This window comes from Ptychodera flava (genome assembly GCF_041260155.1).
Source record: "Ptychodera flava strain L36383 chromosome 3 unlocalized genomic scaffold, AS_Pfla_20210202 Scaffold_25__1_contigs__length_14229661_pilon, whole genome shotgun sequence".
Lineage (NCBI taxonomy): Eukaryota > Metazoa > Hemichordata > Enteropneusta > Ptychoderidae > Ptychodera > Ptychodera flava.
In genome coordinates this window covers 13,456,012-13,479,095 of record NW_027248279.1, presented here as the reverse complement: position 1 = coordinate 13,479,095, position 23,084 = coordinate 13,456,012, and the positions used below count along the sequence as shown (strand labels likewise).

The 23,084-nt window shown below is 38.6% G+C and overlaps 1 protein-coding gene, 1 long non-coding RNA gene and 1 pseudogene across 2 annotated transcripts; 2 read left to right on the top strand and 1 right to left on the bottom strand.

Moving 5' to 3' along the window:
• Positions 1 to 6,155: 6,155 nt before the first annotated feature.
• LOC139125449 (sepiapterin reductase pseudogene) lies at positions 6,156 to 7,028 on the top strand (annotated as a pseudogene).
• Positions 7,029 to 13,658: 6,630 nt separating this feature from the next.
• On the top strand, positions 13,659 to 14,009 carry LOC139125448 (kiSS-1 receptor-like). The gene has a single exon (XM_070691530.1). The coding sequence runs from the start codon at positions 13,659 to 13,661 to the stop codon at positions 14,007 to 14,009; it is 351 nt and encodes a 116-aa protein (XP_070547631.1).
• Positions 14,010 to 20,331: 6,322 nt separating this feature from the next.
• On the bottom strand, positions 20,332 to 21,762 carry LOC139125329 (uncharacterized). Its single transcript, XR_011550198.1, has 2 exons — positions 21,437 to 21,762; positions 20,332 to 20,554 (listed from the first exon to the last, which is right to left on the bottom strand). It is a non-coding gene; the product is annotated as an uncharacterized lncRNA (long non-coding RNA).
• Positions 21,763 to 23,084: the final 1,322 nt, after the last annotated feature.

Sequence of the window (23,084 nt, the reverse complement as noted above, 5' to 3'; positions counted from 1 at the left end):
TAAAACGCATTTCTATCAACGCGCTCTTATTCTCAGAGCCTGTATGATGTTGTTAACCAATGACCTATGACCTATGAAAGACATGTACAGTTATCGGCCCTTCAAAGCACCGAAAGTATCAACTTTCGACATTATTTAATGCTTTTACTTTCAAACTACGATAAGTCCATGTAGGTAAATTTAATATTTGGTATATGCATACACGTATTATCAACCCACGTTCAACTGAACGTTTAAATGTGACCAAATAATCATTAAAACGGGTGCCGCACTCGTTTATTATAAGCTTATAATCGTAAATAGTGTTGTGACTGCCTGTACAGACACGCGACGCTCCAACAGCAGAGAGAATCGACTCAGATATAACGAATATAGCAAGCTCTATGGTCAGGGTGGCGGTTTCAAATCACAGTTGATTTTTCCCTAACTGTTTCAGAAAACAACTTCAACACAATTTCCATTTTGGGTATAATCGGCCTTGAAATATCGCGAAAATCCCAACACTTTATATTAACTAATCCGTCGCAAGTTGGAGATGAGAGTTGCGGTAATATGGCTTAGTGGTGAATAAAAATATAGAGAAAGATCGGAATATTATTACCATGGAAACACCAATGCTAAATTAACAGCTTTTTGACTATAAAATGTAGTAGCAAGATGACACACTTGTGACAGAAGTAAGAAGAGTTAAATGCTTATGTCAACACATGGAAAAACTCGTTAAATTTGCACTGATGCCGAGGCTTCGTCAGCATCGGCATTTGGCAAGATGCTTACATACAGAAAGTAGAGGGCGCTGTTTTACAGATTTGACGCCGACGTGACACCGAAAGTATGACCGCCTGTCCATAAATCACATGGCTATAAATTTATCTCTTGTTAGATTAAATCTTTGGACACTTCAAAATTACCGGCCTTCATTCGTCTGTGACGGCTTTGAACCGTTCACTTCCACATAAACCCAGCGTGTATTTGTATTAAGCAACTATATTATATACATCTTTAACAGCTTTCTGAAAACTCACCCACTAGAAGATTTTCTAAAGAATACCATCCATCCTGTCAACATTTCCGCTCCCTTTAGTTCCTTGCGATTAGGTATTTATTTATTTATTTTATTACACTTTTACTGAGCGACCGAGTTACTCAAGGAGTAATTTTCGGCTCAGAAGAGCCAAAATCTCAAAAAAGAACAAAACTAATTACTAATTACAGAGGAACATTTTCTTTTATAAATTGTTTCACTTTCACCTTAAACGTTGTTATATTTGGAGCATGTCTTAATGCACTGGGTAAAGAATTCCATACTTGCGATGAACGATATTTAAAACTTCTCTGACCCATACATAAATTTGCTTTTGGAATGTTAAAATCCATTTTTTCTACAGAACGTGTATAATATTGATGAATTCTACTTCGGAAGATTAACATATCTGAAAGATATTGCGGAGCATTACCTGTCACACAGTTAAATGTTAAAATTGCAAGGAAATAATAAATTCTTTGTCTTACTGACATAACATTGAAAAAAGAAAACAATTCTACAGAAGGAAAATCATAGGGCAATTCAAAAAGTACACGCAAAGCTCTCTTCTGCAGTGTAAAAAGTTTCTCTAGATTTTTCTCAGTCGTGTTACCCCATACTACGCAACAATAATCTAATGTGCTTTGAATTAAACCATAGTATAAAACGATACGATAATCAATGGGTATAAAAGAACGTACCCTGCGTAAAAGGCCAATTCTTTTGCTCAACGATGTACACATGCAATTTATATGATCATTCCAAGATAAGCTTTCATCAAGAGTTACACCTAAAACCTTTGCAGATGAAACACATGGTATAGAAAATCCATGAATGTTTACAGATAAGATACATCTACGATCATTTAAACGATTTAACCTATAAGGAGTTGTAACCAAAAGACTCTTTGTTTTCTTAACATTAAGGCGCATAGAATTTGCAGAAATCCAGCTCTTGATAGGTACAGCATCATTATTTATAGTATTGTTTAAATCATCTATGGATTTCCCACGTGCAAGCAACGTCTGATCGTCTGCGTACATATGTAAATGAGAAGAAACTACAGATAATGATAAATCATTAATAAAAAGTGTGAATAAGAGCGGTCCTAAAATAGAGCCTTGTGGAACGCCCGCTTGAACGAGAGCTCTCTCAGACATACCGCCCATATAGCTAACAATTAAATGACGATTGGAAAGATAAGATTTGAACCAACTGAGAGCTTCATCACATACACGATAAACTGACAATTTCTTCAAAAGAATTTTGTGGTCGATTACATCAAAAGCCTTTGAGAGGTCAAGCAAGAGTATGCCATTTAAGTATCCGTCATCAATATTGCATAAAATATCATCTGTAAGGCGTAACAAAGCAGTTTGGCACGAGAAGTTTTTCCAAGACCTGACTGGTTATCTAACAGCAAATCATTACATGACAAATAATCATACAGAGCAATGTGAACATGTTTCTCAAGTATTTTCGAAAGAGCTGGTAAGATAGAAATAGGACGATAATTCGCAAAGTCATTGACACTTCCTGATCCTTTGTACAATGGAACCACTCTGGCACATTTAAAGGCGTTCGGAAAAACAGACTGAGATAAACTCATATTAAATAAACGTAGAAGAGAATCAGTAATTACAGGAGCAGCAATTTTCAGGAGTTTGCAATGGACATATCTAAACCAGTACATTTCGCCTTCAATAACGAAGAAAAGACAAAGTTACTTGAAATAGGAGGGATTCTAAAAACATGCTGATTTCTGAGTAAATCATCAACAAATTCCTGTAACTTTACAAAAATTACCAGAAACAGAGGAACAGTCGAGATGACTATTAATATTTGTAAAATAATTCATGAAAGCGTTAGCAATGTCAGTTGGTTTACTCAAGGACAATCCATCTTTAGAAAAAATTGGGCTCTTACAAGTATTAGAGTTCATGATACTATCATAAATTGCCAAATAACACAGCAGGATTAGAACTCTTACTACATAGGGTATTCACATAATACTTCCTTTTAGCTTGGATAATAAGGTGAACGACTTTGTTCCTTAAAACCTTATACTCAGACCAAAGATTATGAGAATCACATGATTTAGCGCGTTTAAGAGTCTTGTCACGCATTTTCATAACATCTGAAATCTCTCTAGAAAACCATTCTGGCTGTTTGAAACGTTTAACACGTCTTTTGACAAAAGGACAATGTAAGTTACAAATCTCATTGAAAATCGAAATCCATGTATCAAAAGCATCGTTGACATCAATAACTTTATCGAGTAGAAACCAAGGTGCGTTACTTAAGTCAAGCAAGAACTTCTCAGCAGAGAATGCTTTGAAAGATCTGTACATAATGGATACATGAGAACCAGAAAGTGGACGAGAAACCTTCAACTTACGCCTTGTTAAAACAGGAAAATGATCTGATAAGCACGATTCGAAACGTAAATATGATCTAAGCTAGACTTGGATGCAGGACGAGTGATACCCTCGACAAGTTGCACCATATTAAACAATAATAATGACTGGTAAATAAAGTGGTTAAAGCGCAGTGGTCGTCCGCGCTGCGCGTGCGTGATTTTTTTGTTGATAAACATAAATTTTTGTAAACATAATAAGTCTTCTCAACTTCAATAGGAGTGAGATGGGAGCACTCTCCCACTTTGTTAAGGCCTTTGTAAGACTCAACATCATGCAATAGTAAAATATTAAGATCGGAAACGAACTTCAGTGGTGTATTTCTATCTATAAACTCGTGTAGAGCTACGAACATTGGGACACTACACTCAGCACATTATGTCGCTGAGTTTACTGCACTCAGACACAGTGAACAAAAAGCTTTGATCGCGCGCGATCACGCTGGTTGTACACCAATGCTATGTACGCATTACAGTACAGTGAAAATACATAACTAAAATGATCAACATTGCCTATATATGTAGACCAGCAACAAGCACAATGCCTAACACAAAAATTACACTCAAGATCATGATCGGCAAGCCAGAGTAGGACACGGGAGATGTTGTTGGGAGACGGTCACATCGTTGACGTAAACGGATATAGAAAATCCGGTCCCACCACGTACCGGCCCGCGACGACTTGGCCCACAACCAACTGTTGATCACCATGTCTTACTTCTCCTAGTATTACGTGGTAAGAAATAGTAAAATGACAGGAAACAATAGACAAAACGAGCGGGTTTTCGCGGCATTTGGCAGGAAATTGCACGGCTACACCGTGCATAGACGTATCGAGAGATCCTGTGCCCCGGTCCTGTGCACGGTCATGGCAGTGATCCAACCGCTAGCTGGTGTAGGCCTACCGGTGCTGGGCAAACTTCGTTGTTGTACCTCCTGATTGCCGGGTAGGTCTGAATCCTCTTTCAAGTGAGATAACCCCCACATAACAAGAAGACCTATGAAAGGTCCTTCGCTTGACTTGATACCTGTACTCGGAATTCTCGTTTGCACCCCAAACGGGGTAAACTTTGTGGTTGAGTTGGATTCTCCACAGCCGAGTGTAGCGCGCCATATACCCGTTTGACACGGACGTTCATACAGACCACGGAACGGAACAGATGCAGAGATGCTTCTTGCTGCAGCGGGCATTGCTCTGCGAGCTGTAGATTTCTGTAGTTTGGTTGTTGTCTTTGTACTCCTGTCGGGCCTCTTGAAATGAAAGCTCTCGTCCTTGCTAGCGATGTCGAAAACTAGAGCCCGGTCGTTGATAGTCTGTTGGCGTATACATGCGTACATGCGTACGTCTAGCTCTATGGCTCGAGCGATAACAGTAGCCGAGCCCCATTCAACTGATTCAAGAAAATCATGAGCAAATGTGATCTCAATCCAGCGTGCAATTATTGTTCAATATTCAGCAGATATTTAACTTAGATTAATTGACCTTTTATTGCGTGTTACATTTGGTTAGTTGGTATGCTTGTGACAGATCAGCCGCCGTTTTTTACAAGCGGCAATATCGCAAACATTACAATCAACCCGTAACATGTGCGGCGTTCTTGGATTTGTTTTACAACAGAGGGGGACCCCCTCAGGAGGATGCCTCCAACTTACTCATAATATCTATATCAACATCGCGTGTGGTGTTCGATGGTCGATACACAGAAGCAATAAGAAAGGGTTTACTCATGTGTGGTGTTATTTCTAACCACATATCTCGAGATGATCACACTCAAGATCATAACGTCTTTTTGTAAGGTAAATCAGATCTGATATAGGAAAATATGCCAGACAGTCTAAAACATGGAGAAGGAATTGTCACATTCCTGGCCACTGGGAGTGTGGGATCGACGGTGTGGGAATCTATGAATCTTCCCACTCCCTACATTTACTGGCAATCGCTTGTGCATGTATGTCATGAAATAGTCAACATCTCGCTAGGGTGATTCATTGCTTGAATACATGTTGGATAATTTTCTTTCAATATTTGTGTAGCACTGTTAGAATCGAATGATCAGACGGGTCATCATGATAGACATGGGAAACTAATCACGATGATGGACTACTCTCCGGTGTCCTTGGTTGCATGATTAATATGAGTAACTCTCTCTCGCTCTCTCTCTCTCTCTCTCTCTCTCTCTCTCTCTCTCCTCTCTCTCTCTCTCTCTCTCTCTCTCTTTCTCTCTCTCTCTCTCTGAATAAAAAGCTTTTCCAATACTAGCATAATAATCAAAAATCCGTGTGGTCTGGCTTTGGCCAACATTCATCATTCAAATTCGATGACCAGCAAAACATAAACAAATCCGTACACAGGAAGATATGTAAGGGGGGGGGGCTACTCTCCATAGAAAGGTGTACGGGCATGTCGCCGCCCGATTGGGTCACTTTTTTACATTAAATCCCTAAACATGGGTCGATTTTTTTTATCCGAAAATACCCTAAGCATGGGTCGATAACGAAGCAAATGTCCGATGCTTTAGAATACCTTCACACCCAACAGAATAAAGGTGAAAATTTCCCAAATTTTGTCGAGTAAACCCTCAACAATGGGTCATATTTTTGGAAAGGACAAAGCATCTGTCAAGTAGCCAGGCTGTGTAAAGTTGATTATGGAGAACTGAAACGACGTATACGTGCATACACGTACATGCAAATATGCATAGAATGATTTGTGACATGTTACAAGTCATGACAGTGCTGAAAAGCAGTACCTTTGACCTGCAAGTTGTCGCAGACGATAGTGACCACGCCATGGCCGTTTTCGGTGTGCCAACTTTCTCTCTGATTACCGGTGCTAGCAGGGGTATAGGACGCGGAATTGCTGTCAATCTGGCAGAAAAAGTTGGAGAGAATTCACTTCTTGTTTTGACTGCCCGATCTGAAGAGGGTTTAAAAGAAACCAAGCGACTAATTGAGGAGAGGCGTGGCGCTGGACTCGAGGTCCGTTTGGTTGTTTGTGATTTGAGTGATTCGAGTGGCCTAGATTCTGGCCTTTCTGCCATGTTTAGTGGAGTCAGCAACGGTACTTATCAACATGCTATACTAATGAACAATGCAGCAAGTGTCGATGACGTTACGAAGACTGTTCATCAACAGACAAGTCCCGAAAAACTGGAGAATTATTTCACGGCCAATGTCATCTCCATAATTCGCATCATCTCAACATTTATAGAGGCCTTCCCTCAGACGACCGAACAGCGCCGTACCGTGGTCAACATCACATCAGGCGGGGCATCCAGACCTTGTGCCGGTATGTCACTGTACTGTTCGTCGAAAGCTGCCAAACAAATGCTGTTCAAAGTCCTTGCTGTAGAAAACCCGAGTATGCGCATTCTGAACTATATGCCCGGTCCAGTCGACACGGATACCCACACTTATCTGAGAGAGTGTGTGCTCGACCTGAATGTGAGACAGATGTTGGTAGAGTGGCATTCCAAAAAGCTCCTGATTACGCCTGAAAAAACTGCTGCTGTTCTGATGACGGTACTTCAAAATGATTCCTTTGAGAATGGAAGCTGCGTCGACTACAATCATTTTTCTGATGTGTAGAAATTCTGACGAGGTATTTTGTGGACCGCATCTGTGACTACTTTGGATGTTGAGCTACTATCGCCATATGATATCATATCATATCATATCATATCATATCATATCATATCATATCATATCATATCATATCATATCATATCACATCTCGCACGTCACGTCACGTCACGTCACGTCACGTCGCATCGCATCGCATCGCATCGCGTCACGTCACGTCACGTCACGTCACGTCACGTCCATCACATCACATCAATCACATCAAATCACATCGCATCGCATCGCATCACATCTCACATCGCAATCGCTTCGCATCGCTGCATCACATCACATCACGTCACGTCACGTCACATCACATCACATCACATCACATCACATCACATCATATCATATCACATCACATCACGTCACGTCACGTCACATCACATCATATCATATCACAAGCCATATATATCATACCAGTATATTGATGGCGCGAATACAGCGATCTGATTGGTCGAGACGCGAAAAAATACCACAGCTGGCACACGCACGAGCTCTCGACAAGAGCCAAAATTTTTTGTTTGACATTCTATGCCAAAATTTCAATATACTGTTATGATATAATAGCAATAAATCATACCCAGCGAAGGTATACCACTCGATTTTTCCAGTTCAATTCATATATGCTGTTGCTATTGCTCATGCATATATTGTCGTGAACTGGTCAAAATCTCGCGGTATACCATCGCTGGGTGTGCTTTATTGCTTAATTATGCCACACTCAAGTCTAGGTAGGCAGCAGAGCCTCGTTTTGGACCATATTCCTATTACTTCATACACAGACTAATAATGTTGACATTTTACTCTTAAAGTGAGGTTTTACAAACAGAGTCCAGCAAACTTTGACAAACTGTTTGGTGATTCAAATATCAAGCATTGTATTCATCTCGATTATTGGTAGAATAAATAAATCCTGTTGAAAAATCACTGTGTTTTGTACAGTTGCCGTCACAACGAATTTCTTGCTGAACATATATACTTACATTTGGTGTACTGTATTACACTCCACCTGCCTCTGTCGCACTGGATTGCTTGAAGTGGCTGCTCACAGTGTGTGTGAGGGGGACGGTGTCTGTGTGTGTGTGTGTGTGTGTGTGTGTGTGGTGTGTGTGTGTGTACGACAAGCATATGATATGTGGTGTGTTTCTATAAATCGACGCACTCCCTTACCTTGCCTAAAGTTGACCGAGAACGCCACTTTCAATTTTCTTGCTTGGCATCATACGTATTGTAATAATGAACCAAGTAGAGACGTAGTCTTACTACACTGTTACTTACGTCAGTATCTCCACCTAGTAAAGAATATACTGATGTTATCTTAGTTTAACTAGTACCATTTGTCGCATCTAAGCTGTTTCTCTCTTTGTAAATGTAATTTCCAAATTAATTTAAACCACATTCATTAGATTTTGGAACCAATTGTAATTCTCCGAATTTTGTAGAATGAAGATTGTTTTCGAATAGAAAGTACTCATCAACATACCTACTGTCTCAGGTTTCGTGATTCTGCGAGCAACTCTTTCAGCTTCTGTATGAATAATTCTCAGTTTTTCAATTCGTAAGATTACACGATAAGAGATAACGAACGCCATAAATCTTCCACTGTCGGCAGGTACTACTAAAACAGAGCAAATTCTGGTTCCTTGAAGTGCTTGACAGAGACTTTGATTATTTCACCGATGACATGATGAGAACAAAAGATGAACTGAAATTACCCTTCCGTCCAGACAATATCATCAAACACAGTATCAGGCATTTGAAAGCAGCCTGAGTATCAGAATTGTCAAATCTAAAAAAAAAAAAAAATGAGAAGTTGAGTGACGTAGGAGACAGCCGCCTTGAGGGTACGAAGACGTCTATTAAAACAGCCCAGCATTATCTGCGAAGTACGTATGATTATACAGACGGTACTAATGCTGACTTCAGGATGAAATCTCGTAGTCGGGAAAAGGGAAATAAAAGCAAAGCATGTTTTCCTGATTAAAATGATGGCAGTGTCCCAATTCCGTGGCAGTTACACTGATTTACTAAATAAAACCAGCTCCCGGACATATCTCTTAGAAACTGTTTAAATTTTTAAAACCCCCTTTTTATATATGTTTTTACATTTTTGTTAATGTATCATATTTCATTTGTCTTTTATGCTTTTGTGTACGGTGTTCATATCTTTTTATCTTATCCTTTGTATATTTCTTTCCGTCTTCTTTATTTGTATGTGTGATTTGCTTTTATTCTTTTGTGGAGGGTCGCTTTCTATAGGTGTTAGTCACCATTGCGACTCATCCTCACTGTGACATCATGTCAACGCCAAATAAATAAATAAATAAATAAATAAATAAATAAATAAATAAATAAATAAATACAAACGAACATCGAACTTTACAGTGTTCTCTTTTGTCTTGAATTGGAGAAAACGGAAAGATTTGGCCACTGTATAAAATTCATGCGCTCCGGCGGCATTTTAATCAAAGGGCCAAGGAGTGCCCGCACAACCCCTGGGTTGTCGACTAAACAGCTACGAAAAGGTTCCGTCGTCATTGGAAAAAGTTTAGAAAGCCAACGAAAAGCAAACAAAACACAAAACAATTGCCTGCACTTTGGATTGATGTGGGGTCACTCGGGTAGAACAGTTTAACGCATTCCATTGTTAGCTGGTTTTGGTCCCGACTTATTTGATGTAAATATCGAGCCGATGCCCGGTTGTTACGAAATGTATTCCTAAAAGAAACAAGCGCTCTTAGGTTTTTAATTGTTGCCAAAATCTGCCGGGGGGGGGGGGGGTTAACCAAATATTGACCTGCTAGGCGGTTGTGTATGGAGAAAAGGTTAATAATATGCTTGAATATGAGCTAAATCTGTAAGGTAAGTTTATTTATTTGAATTTCAAGAGAAAAATTCGACCACTTTGTGAACTGTATTCGCTCCGGCGGCACTTTTAATGTTGGGGAAGAACGAAGAGCGCCCGCACACGGCAGGGTCCTTGACTCTTCTCCGAGTAAAATGACAACATTTTCTGACGCTCACTTGTCACCACTCTACACATCCCTGAGAACATAGAAGTTCTTTCTCATGTATTCGGTGTTTTGCTCTTGAACAAGACACTTTACTCCCATTACTCCATCGCCAGTTGGATGATGTATAAATGAAAAAATATGTAGAATTTATTTATTTATTTATTTAACTTTATTTACTGTCGATAACATGTTCGGCCAATAAGGCCGATCTTCCACAAGGTCGACATTAAAAAATTTACAGAATGACAGAGGAAAAAAAAAAATACAAATACTAATACAAGCAACAAACCAGTAAAAAATCAGGTCAAGAAAAAAAACAGCAATTAGGACAATAAGACAACTAACACTACAACAAAAGGCAAGAACATATCACACCCGATCCATGAGGAATTTATACAATTGCAACTTGAAAGATCTCAGATTTGGGCTGTTTTTCAAAGATGAGGGGAGTTCATTCCAAAGGACAGCGCCAGAATATGAAAGGCTTTTTCTCATTATTTCCGTTCTAATTTTTGGCAAGTACAAATTGTTTGTTGAAGTTGAGCGCAGAGACCTGGATGAATGAACGTTAGCAGGCTGGAAAAGATTACTCAAATAATTTGGACACAAGCCATTGACAATTTGGAACATCTGGACCCCTTTTTGATAAATCAAGCGACTACCAAGTGGAAGTAGGCCCAAAGTTTAAACAATGGACCAGTTGGTTGATCCCATTTAGCCCCACAAACTAAACGAATAGCCTGTTTTTGCAACTGAAAAAGTTTGTTACAGTAGGATTGATCACAATTTCCCCAAACAACCGAACAGTAGTCGAAGGTTGATTCAATATAACATGTATAGAACAATCTCCGTGCCCGTAAGGGCAAGAGATGTCGTATTCGTCGTAACAAAGCCAATTGACTAGATAGTTTACCACGCAAGGAATTCACATGAGCGCTCCATGAAAGATTGCAATTCAGAATTACTCCTAAGAGAATACAAGCATAGGTACCCTCAGACGCAGAGGAAAGGGAGATTTGATTTCACAGATCAAAGTATTTTGTACTATAAAGTATTTCTTGAAGTAATTATCGGTAACTAGAACGACTGAGGATTTTATAATACCATCCAAGTTCGACGCTATTTGATGAGCCTTCTATGTACTGCGGTAAAGATATAAATGGTTTACTCTGAGTCTGGCAGAAGAATAGCAGTTGTGTAACATCACTAAGGAAGATTCAGAACTTCATGAAATTTCATGATGAAAATTTTGACTCTTTGAAATGAATGTTGACACACCTTTCAAGTTGATAATCGGTGAAGGTCAATCAACTCGCAAGTGTAAACCTTTAGTGGGGGAATTTTTTTTGACAGTCGAGTTGCAGCGCCTTCCTGATTTACATCATCGCGAGACTTCATAACATGTGGAAGGAAGTGTGATGCAGAAAGAGTTATAATAAACGCAGACCGATAGTGATCAACTATTTGTTTATTCTCTGAAACAGTTGACTGAGTCAGACCCGACCATTTTTCCAGGGCCTTCAGAATATAAACAAGATTTATTGCCTTGAATCAATGCACTTTCCATAATAATAAATTCATCTGTTAGGAGATGGAGCATTACATGTACAAAATGAGGAGTCTGGTCAAATGAGACGAGATACAAAAGCAGCATTTTAACCCAATTATAGCAGCATCTTTTCGTTTAGTTCACGGTTTTTGTAAAGTTTTAAACTAACCTCATGTATCTTGCTCATGAGGGATGCAATCGCGCTTGTTATACTTGCTCAAAATCTAAGATGAAATGAAATGAAGATATTCTGATACAGCTGCGATTGTAAAACTATTAATATTTTCCCTGTGTACTTGCCGAATGATAATTACACAATATTATTATGATAATCTGACCATTGGTGTTCATATCCCTGTACTATAATTAAAGCGTGGAAACAAAACTCGCCACTTACCACCGGGGCTTTAAAGTCACTGCAGCGAATACCTTCACCTTGAAAATCCACACCATTGGCGTGCAACTGAGGGCGTTGTTTCTTGGTGATTGACGGAGATCAGGAGAGCTAGACAGAACACCAACGCGATGAAACGTCATCAGCCAGTCTCCGATATCCGTCTTGATTTCTTTCAGAATCTTTCAAATCACAACAAAGTGCAGACGTGGTTAGTAGTATGGCTCGGAGACTTTTGGTGGCAACGTTGAAAATACTGTAGAGTATGGAGTCTTGATCATCGACGTTGAGGTGAGTTCAGCCTGTCCGATATGTTTAGATTTCACTGCTATTGTTTTAACAATCCTGGAAGATTTTCAGAGTCACCTACAATGGCAAACAGAAACGTTAACATGTCCAAGTTTCTCTCCCATTTTCTCAAAAAGAAATTAATTTATTATATGGAAAACCGTAGCTGTCTTAAGTGACGCAAAACGATAAATTTGATGGGCATTCGTTGCAAGGTGATAGGCATTTGTTAGTACTGTGATTGACATATATTATATTGAGATGGTCAATCATCATATTTCGATGGGCATCCATGATAATGTGATGCACATTTGTTATAAAGCCATGTGAATTCCTTACACGATACTGTTCATTTCTTTTCTCCTCATGGGCATTGATTATATTATGTTGTGTATTCCCCGTATTCCGATGTCCATTTACTTTACTTTGATTGACGTCATTCTTTTCATCGTCATGTGCATTTGTTATGTATTTTGATGGGAATTTGTTATATTGTAACGAGCATTTGTCATATGGTGATGGGCATTCGTTAAAAAGTGATGTGTGCTTGTAATAACATAATGAGCATATGTTACATTGTGATGGGCGTTTGTTAGATAGTAATGCGCATGTCCAGCTGTATGTATTCGTCTTAGTATAATGAGCATTTTTATATTGCAATTAGCATTTGTTTTATTGTGATGTGGATTCATTGTAGAGAGATATGGAATCTTTGTGACAACGGTGACCGTAAACTTTCTATTTATGAGATGCAAAATATTCAGTTGCATTTTACCGATAAGTTTTGAATCATGACACTTAAGTTTCAAAAGACATTAAACTAAGAATTGAGTTTCTCACCACATAGTACGTTTATTGGTGAAAATACCAACACTTTATAGTATCCTCTATGAAGCCAGTAGCCTATAATTCCGAGAAAGGACTGGACTGTCCAGGGAAGTTGTGGGATTTCCCGCCTGATCGGCGACAAATACACCAGAATCTGAAGAAGTAGAGTGCGTATCAAAGAAAGATGTCAGGTCTTCCAATCATGTCTTGTTTATTTTCTATGACAAGCTTGAATGACACAAAGCTTCTGAACAAAGCAGGTCTTCTTACTGTTGATATTGGAAAATTCGACTGCAGTCGGAAGTGGAAAGGGAGTTTAGGCCGAATGAATATTCGTATCCACAAAACATTGGTTGAAAGTCATGCAACGTCCAAGCCACATTCCATCATCAACTGTTTACAAGATTGTTATAATATGCTGAGAGTATTTTTCATTACATTGCAGGAATTTATCGTCAAAACCAATCGACTGAGTTTACATCTCTCGTTTATCATTACTGCAGTGCAAGTCTGAAGCGACGATGGAGTCCCACCTATGGTCGACGGAAAGAACACCTCTGCTTTCGGATCAGACACAAGATTTGGTAGCCCGGTTGTTCAACGACACTGATTCCGATGCAAGGGCAATCACTGGAGCAGAAGAAAGGCTTCTTGAGGCGTTCATTCTGTCATTGGCCGTCGTCGTTGGTAGCCTCGGTAACGCCTCTGTTGTCTTGGCTGTTGTTCGCCACAAACCACTCAGGACGAAAGTGAGATATTTGATCGCTAGCTTAGCTTTGGCCAATTTCGTCCATTGCTTCTGCATTCTACCGATGGATGTGATGTCCATCGGCCTGGGTGGCTGGCCACTACTTACGTACTCTGTGAACTAACCAGTTCTGTAAGCCACACGTTGGCAATGACTACTGTCCTCCTTCTTGTTTTAATCGCTATCAACCGTTATTTTCACATCGCCCGTCTATTGCCGCTTATCGCTCGGTGTATGGTGGTAACAAGATAAGGTATCAGTTAATATCGGTATGGTTCATTGCTTTGGCTGTGCCCAATGTTCTTGTTTCCTGCGGCATCGGCAAGAGGGGTTATGACCCTTATCTGGACATATGTAATATGGAGAATACAGCGCCTGGTTCTCAACTGTACGTCGCTATCCTGGTACTGACATTATTTCCTCTATCGATGACTACAATCGCGCTCTGTTACTTCAAAATATACACCTTTATTCGGGCATATCGGATCAGAATACAGCCGTCCAACTCGCAGGGTACCCATCAATGCAGCCGTTTCCGACCAAAGTCGACAGAGGTCCGGATTGCCGAGGAAAGAAATAAAGCTTGCAAAGATCTCCATTACTGTCGTTGCCTGTTTTGTCTGCAAATATTTACCCAGCTTCGTGGCGTACGCTGTAGATCCACATTATCAGCGTGTCACCACTGCAACGCCTGACTGTTTATATCTATCTTCTGAACGGTGCATAAATCCGTACGTATACGCTCTGACGGAAGTATCTTTCGTCTTCGCCGCGCACCGAGCAAACTGTCATAGCGTGAGAAAAATCCTTTCAATACTTCAACTTTCGAACTGTTCGCTGCAGTGGTCTAGTCAAACGGCTATTGCATGATCCGTAATGCTTCATCACTGCCAGCCCTACATTTGACTGTAAGTCAAAAATCGGTGACAGGACATCAATTGAAGAACGAACAAAAAACAATATCAATTGTAGAGATTTGGCTTGGCTACCGATGTAAAACATGACCTACTTTCAAACAAGAATACACCCTCTCTCTCTCTCTCTCTCTCTCTCTCTCTCTCTCTCTCTCTCTCTCTCTCTCTCTCTCTCTCTCTCAAGCCAGTCGTTGACATTCCATCATTTCAAAATCTAGAGGTGAGCTGAATAAACCAGCCTACTGCGCTGCGGTTTCGGAAGACCAGGCAGTTTATGGACATTTACCTGAGATAACAGATTCTCAGTCCAAGTCTTGTTATTGTCAGTATAGACAGTACTATACTAGATAGGTAGTACAGGAGAAGTCGGTGTTTGATGTTAAACTAATGTAAGCCAAGATACCGACAGTCGCAGATTAATTGACGTGAAAAATGTCAAAAGAAAACGGCTATATTATAATATACCTAGCTGCCATATTTGATCATATCGCATTATACGGAATAGCATTAGTTTATGACTACCACTGTATGTTTTCCTTGAACGAAATTGGTTGAGGCATGTTGCCCCAGTAGTGACTAGTTTTGACTAAAATTCGTGATTAAAATTGTGGTATAACATTTTCTTGTGCAAGTAAAGTACCAAACTTTGAAGCCTTTCAATTTCAAAGAAGAGTCATACTAAGGAAAGTCATCCAAACCATCCGGGATCTTTCTAAGTGACAAATTATTTTCTGATCGTGATAAATTTGATCATCAAACAATTGTCTCCAAATTGTGAAACATTCAAAATGTCACGTTATCATCTCTGAGAAGTAAACGAGTTAAAACAAATGAACCCGGACATAAGCACACGTGTTCCTTACCTATTAAGTTTCTGATGTGTTTAAGAAGTAACATTCTAATTTATATGTTATCTGCATGTTGTACTATTTGCTTGTCTGTAATTTATTTCCAAACTTTATTGGATCGAATTGTTTCTGCTTTGATTTCAACCAGAATCACGCAAATCATTTGTATTTTGCACAAGTAGTTGCCGAAAACTGTTTTCGTATTTTGTTTACCAGGGTCTGACAACAGAGAATCTTTAAATATATCTGTGAGATCTGAACAATTGATAATGATTGATTTTGTTATGTAAGAATATCGGAAATCAAGTTAATTGTTCACTTAAAGACTAAACATATTTGCAATGATTTGTTGTGTGTATTGATCAGGTATTTCGTCATGTTAGTAGCAAGGATTGTTTTCTCTCTGCCTTGTGTCACTTAAGACATTCAAAGTTGAAAACATCATACCGGGCATGAATTATACGACAGGCTTTTCAAAATCTAAATATATATCGTAAGACGAAACTTAAAAAAGTTACTATTACTTTGTTTGCTCAATAATTGAATAATTGTCATCCATATATGGGTAAATTAAAGCTATTATTACATATATGTATTGCAGTATTCCATGTTGCATGTGAAAAAATAAAATTCGTCTTTTTCAAGCTGACATGCAAATAGCAAATAAATACAAAAAAAAACCCCCAAAGTCATCCTGGTGTCTTTATTTAGGGACCGAGCACATTAACGGGCAGGGGGGGGCGGAAGAGAAAATGGGGGGGGGGGGCCCCGGAAAAAAACAAATAGCGTCAATGACACTGTAGCTCCCATCATGGACTGATTAGTGTTGTTCTCTGGTCAGATATTTGAACATGTGTGAAAGGGATAAAGTGCATGAAGTGAAAATACTTAAATGTAATGTACTGGAGACAGTGAAATATGTTTAATGTATTTATTCAGCATATAAAATGGAAAAAAAAATACAGAATTAGATATATCGAATACTGTGATACAACCATTAACTCAACAAGTCATTTACAATGACATAGTCCCCACTTGTAATAGGAGTATTAGTCTTGATGGGGCAGGAAAATGTGGTCATTAAGAAGTATCACTGGAGTGTATATGTTGAGATCTATGGGCACATAGGTCTATGTCGTTGTTCCCAATTTGAAACACATGAGGCATGTCTAAGTTATGGTTCTAAATCGGGAAAAAAGATCAGACCTCTAGCAGTATTGGCCAGCCAAGAAATACATATGCGCATTATAAATGAGGTACAAGATGTGACATCTTAAGGTCTAATATCCTATCAAAATTGCAGGGTATAGAACTTGTGGTTACTGAAATATGCATATATATGTATAATCAAGGTCAAAGGTCATCGAGGTCACATGACATTTTGAAAAAAAAAATTATATTGCTAATTAATCCCTATATGCCAAAAAATCAGATCTCTAGCTCTATTCGCTTGCCCAGAATTAGATGTGTACATAATTAATGAGGTAAAGCGTGTGTTGTCATAAGGTCTCCCATCCTACTAAATACAAAGGACATAGCACTTGTGGTTACTTATTTATTGACATAAACATATATTTTAGGTAAAAGGTCATCGAGATCACATGACATTTGGTCAAAAAATTTCTCTCCTATAGTTATCCCTATATACCAAAAATCAGACATCCAGCTCTATTGGCTCGCTCAGAATGAGATATGCACATAATTATTGAGGTACAGTATGTGGCGTCATAAGGTGTCCAATCATACCAAACATGAAGGGTGTAGCACTTGTGGTTACCGAGTTATGGAAAAATATGTATATTTGAGGTCAAAGGTCACCGAGGTCACGTGACATTTTGTCAAAAAAATTGTTTTGCTAAGTTATCCCTATATACCAAAAATCAGACCTCTAGCTCTATTGGCTCGCTCAAAATTAGATATGTGCATAATTAATGACGTACAATATGTGGCGTCATAAGGTGTCCCCATAGCTCATACCATATACCATACATGAAGGCTGTAGCACTTGTGGTTACTGAGTTATGGACAAATATGTATATTTGAGGTCAAAGGTCACCGAGGTCACGTGACATTTTGTCAAAAAATTTGTATTGCTAAGTTATCCCTATATACCAAAAATCAGACCTCTAGCTCTATTGGCTTGCTCAAAATTAGATATGCGCATAAGTAATGACGTACAATATGTGGCGTCATAAGGTGTCCCATCATACCATACATGAAGGCTGTAGCACTTGTGGTTACTGAGTTGTTACTGAGTATGGACAAATATGTATATTTGAGGTCAAAGGTCACCGAGGTCACGTGACATTTTGTCAAAAAAATTGTTTTGCGAAGTTTATCCCTATATACCAAAAATCAGACCTCTAGCTCTATTGGCTCGCTCAAAATTAGATATGCGCATAATTAATGAGGTACAATATGTGGCGTCATAAGGTGTCCCATCATACCATACATGAAGGCTGTAGCACTTGTGGTTACTGAGTTATGGACAAATATGTATATTTGAGGTCAAAGGTCACCGAGGTCACGTGACATTTTGTCAAAAAAATTGTTTTGCTAAGTTATCCCTATATACCAAAAATCAGACCTCTAGCTCTATTGGCTCGCTCAAAATTAGATATGTGCATAATTAATGAGGTACAATATGTGGCGTCATAAGGTGTCCCATCATACCATACATGAAGGCTGTAGCACTTGTGGTTACTGAGTTATGGACAAATATGTATATTTGAGGTCAAAGGTCACCAAGGTCACATGACATTTTGTCAAAAAAATTGTTTTGCTAAGTTATCCCTATATACCAAAAATCAGACCTCTAGCTCTATTGGCTCGCTCAAAATTAGATATGTGCATAATTAATGAGGTACAATTTGTGGCGTCATAAGGTGTCCATCATACCATATATGAAGGGTGGTAGCACTTGTGGTTACTGAGTTATGGACAAATATGTATATTTGAGATCAAAGGTCATCAAGGTCACATGACATTTTGTCAAAATATCCGAGATATCTGCGTGAACGGATGGACTCACGGATGGACGAACAGACGGACATGACCCAATCTATAAGTTCACTGGACTTCATCCGTGGGGACTAAAAATGTGTCACTGCATCCTTTTGCAATATGAATACGATGAGAAACTAAATTTTTATTTTTCGTGGCCTTATACATGGGAGTCTATGGAGATCTGCCTTATACATGGGAGTCTATGGACGTGTAAACTAAAAATATGCAAATTTCACCACGATTTGCCCAAATTTGGGAAAGGTCACTCCTATGCACTTCCATACCAAGTTTCAAAATCAATCGGACTTGTGGTTTCAGAGCAGGAGATTTTTTGACCAAAAATGGGAGAAAATTACAAAAAAATTCATGAAAAATAGCAAGTCCAAGATACTGACCCAAGATGCGCACAATCATTTCATGTCAGCCCAAAGTACTTACATGCTAATTTTTCATGTAATCTGCTCAGTGGTTATTGAGTTTTTTCAATTTTGACTGTTTTTACATTTTTTCACTTAATTTGCATATTTTTGGCAATGACAACTTCATTTGAACAAAATCTCATCTACAGCCCATCATCCATGTACACACCAAATATCAAGATGAAATGTACAGCGGTTTTGGAGTTTTTGATGTTGACGGACAGACATACAGACATACAGACATACAGACATACAGACGTACAGACATACATACATACAGACATTTTCCTAGCCTATAAGAATAGCTTCCATTGCCATATATACATATGGCTATGGGAGCTAAAAATGAGTGTTCTTGGGGTGGGCCATGAAAATTCCAGGGAAAGTAAGGGGTGGGCCACCAAAATTTTTTACACCATGACAGACAGAGAATATTTTTCAGCATTTTTGTTCCCTGTTGAAGCTGGAGTTCTTGTTAAACTTCTTGTAGCATGATGAAATACCAAGTCTTAAACCTCACAATGCAGTTGTTATGTGTAAAATGAGCAATATTATTATTGAAAATTGACTTCATTTGTCAACAGTAATAATGGTTGGTAATGATACAGAGGCTCGGTTGAAACTGGTTATTTCATCATGCTATAGGAATCCCTTATAGAACAGGAATGCCTGTCAGTACCATGTGAAATTAGCATTCACATGGCTAGTTGGCATGGCTTAATGCATGTGCATAGGGAATAGGCAGTCAGGCAGTCCACATTCATTTCAGAAGCACGTGGGTAAAATGTGTATAGGCCGAAATATTTAAATGAGCTAGCCATTCACATACATGTGAATGAATGGTTATTCTGAATCCACTCACATGTATGTGAACGAATGGTTATTTTGAATGACATATGAATGACAGGGTCATCCTGGCAGAAAAAGAGCACCATGAAAAGTACTGATTTGACACCCGATTTTACTTATTTTGATGTTGCCGTTATGAATTTGGTAAACATTGTTACATTTGCATGTTTGCAAGGTGTAAGCAAACATCAAATAAGTGAAATCAAATTCCAGTAAAATCAAGTACTTTTACACAGCCTCTTCGGTGAATTATATGATACAATTGGTTGGAGATGTAATTTAACCATATTTGGCCTAAAACTAAGACAGGCCAAACAGAGTTAAAAGCAACTCTGACTCACCTGAACACAGCAAACACAAGCAGACTCACCTTTCCAAACGTTCAAAATAAAAAGCACAAAACATATCTGTAAGTCTGATGACCAATTTAATACATTTTTGGCTTCAACAAATTTCATAGACACAGTGAAAAGTGATTTAGTCAAAGATTAGTTTTTAAAAGAGTTCGTTTAACTCTGGCCAAGTCTCGTCTTTCATGTCCTATTTTGTTTTGAAATTTGACATTGAAGACTTCTTTACGTAAGTCATGATTATTCTTGCCAAATTTCTCTTGGGCCTTGGCTGACATGCACACTGAAATGAAACAGAAAGAAGAGAATGAACTTAGCAACATTTATTAAGACGACAACTTTACAATAAAGTTTCAGAACATGTGTGTGATTTGTTACATACACATAGAGGAATTTTTTACATACATCTTTGCGAGTGCAAAATTAATACATTGAAAGTGTAACATATATGTCTAGAAATGTATTGGGCTTGTGTACGTTGTATTGACTTGACTAGTTGCCACAGCCACTATTCCGATTAATTTATGTACATCTTTACAAAGTGAGGGCATCACAATTCATAATTTGAATCAATACAAGAAAGTATGTTAATACATGAGGCAAACAAGTTATTGAACTCATTAAAAATTACAGCTGCTGTCCCTTGAAAATTAAGACGTATCACATTTCTAAATATTTTTTCTGTCTTTCAATACAAGGCTTCTTACCTGGCAATATCATATTAACAATGGATTTTAAAAGTAACCATGTACAAAAGAAGTAAAAAATGCAAGTAAGACCGGGTGGTACAAACAATCATAAGTTTACATAGCCATGTTCATCCTACGATCTACCGGTAGTTTGGTTTTTTTTAATATTTTCATTTCGCCTATTTTTTTTATAGCAGTGTTTTTGCACTGAGTGAGACCATGGACGCAAACTAAGCTTAGGCGTTGTTCACGCCCAGCTTTGTTTTGCGTTAATGGCCACACTGTACACCTCCCTCCGCCCTGTCCAGGTATACAGATACGTACTTTCTTTTCACCCCTAAAGCTCAGGTTAAAAATGTCGGGCCATATACAAAACCAAGCTTCCCAGGAAAACATCAATGTGCAGAGAAAAGCCTCTCTATAAGGCATACTAATTTCGTAATTGCCCTTTATAAATATGCATTTCAAATACTTACCGGATGAATGGAAAATTATCGTCCACGACGACTTGCTATCTCGGTCACTGCATCCAACACTGTCGCGGGGAAATACACTTTACCTTCATGCCAACTGAAACATTACCACTTAGACCTAACTCACTTGCTGTTTTGACTCAAAATGTGTCCTCACTGGGGGAAGAAATGACCGAGAAATCAGCCATAATTCGTGAGATTCAGCTGGTCTGAACAGCCATTACTTCAAAAAAATCTGCGCAATCTCATTTGAGAGATGCAATGTGATATCCGATAACGATCGTGTGGGAACACAAAGCATTGGTCAATTTCGAAAGGTCAAGGGTCGTGATCATGAAGAGATCAGTTAAATACGGACGTCCAACACACTAAGTGAACCCTGTTGCAATTCTGATCAGCCTCGTTAAATCCAAGCGTACTCATTTACGGGACCCTTACGTTCATACCCTGTTGCGTCCCGTCCAGTCTTCCAACACAACTCTTTCCAAAGTCACGACATCATACATCGTCAGAACCGTTAGTCCATCCGGCTCGACTTTTGAACGGTTTGGGGATGAACAGTACCTGTACTGCGTTTCCATTAAGTTTTATGTAAGTTGTAATCGCGAAAGTTTTACAATGGCAGATGCAGAACCGTCGCAAGTGTGTTCGTCGTTGTGTGATGATCTGACGTACATGTACATGACTGCACATCATAGCCAGTTGCTGACGGACGTACGCGAAAACGTGGACCGTATGAGAAAAAATAAATGACAGATCCAACCATATTACGTCTGGAAATGTGAGTACCTTTCAATAGAATGCAGGTTCCGATCATATGGAATATTTAGCGGTGAACATGTGTTTATTATTGCACATTTTGAAAATAAAAATAAACGATGTTTAAAATTTGATCTGTGCTGATTTAATTTAGAGGCTGCTCACAGACGTTTGCAGCCATCTGCATGACTCCCTCTTGTCATATTCATGGTTTATACTGAAAATCCCTGGTCTCGTTTTTTTGAATCGAGATGAATGAAACCAATGCTAATTATATTTAAGGGATAGGCTGTAAACTTCATAATTTTGGCAGAAATTGTGTTGTTCTTCGTACATCGACTACAGGTTTTTCTCTCTTTTCAAAATCATGTTAGCCAGTATTGCTAATGTTATTCTATTTTCTAAAACACGTTCAAATATCCAGTCTTCACAACCTGTATTATGTACAGTCAGCATTGTTATTGTTGGTAAACACATTTTGGTCTGGACTAAACTTCAATTGAACACAATAACAGTGAACTTTTATAATATACATGCACACAAAGTGTATGTTGGTTGTATTGATAATATCAACGAGCTAATTCAACTTAAATTTGTGAACCAATGAAGTAAGTGCAGTTGATACATAACAAAAATATTAACAAAATCAAAAGCTTACAGCTTTATACTGTCACTTTAAAATGGCAAACCGTTGCTTCTGTAGCCACTAAATATTTAATTCTGAGAACAATTTAACTGGTAAATGTGACCCATGTGGCATTTCTATAGTGCAAACATGAGTAATTTCACCTGAAAAACTTAACCCAAGTAAAATCAACTCTACACATGAGTGCCGCCTGATTATTTAAATTAAATAGACAATAGGGATGTGAAAACATGAGAATTGACAACA

Bases quoted from the DNA above. Each gene is read 5' to 3' on its own strand.
- LOC139125448 (XM_070691530.1), top strand. From the start codon at position 13,659: ATGGAGTCCCACCTATGGTCGACGGAAAGAACACCTCTGCTTTCGGAT.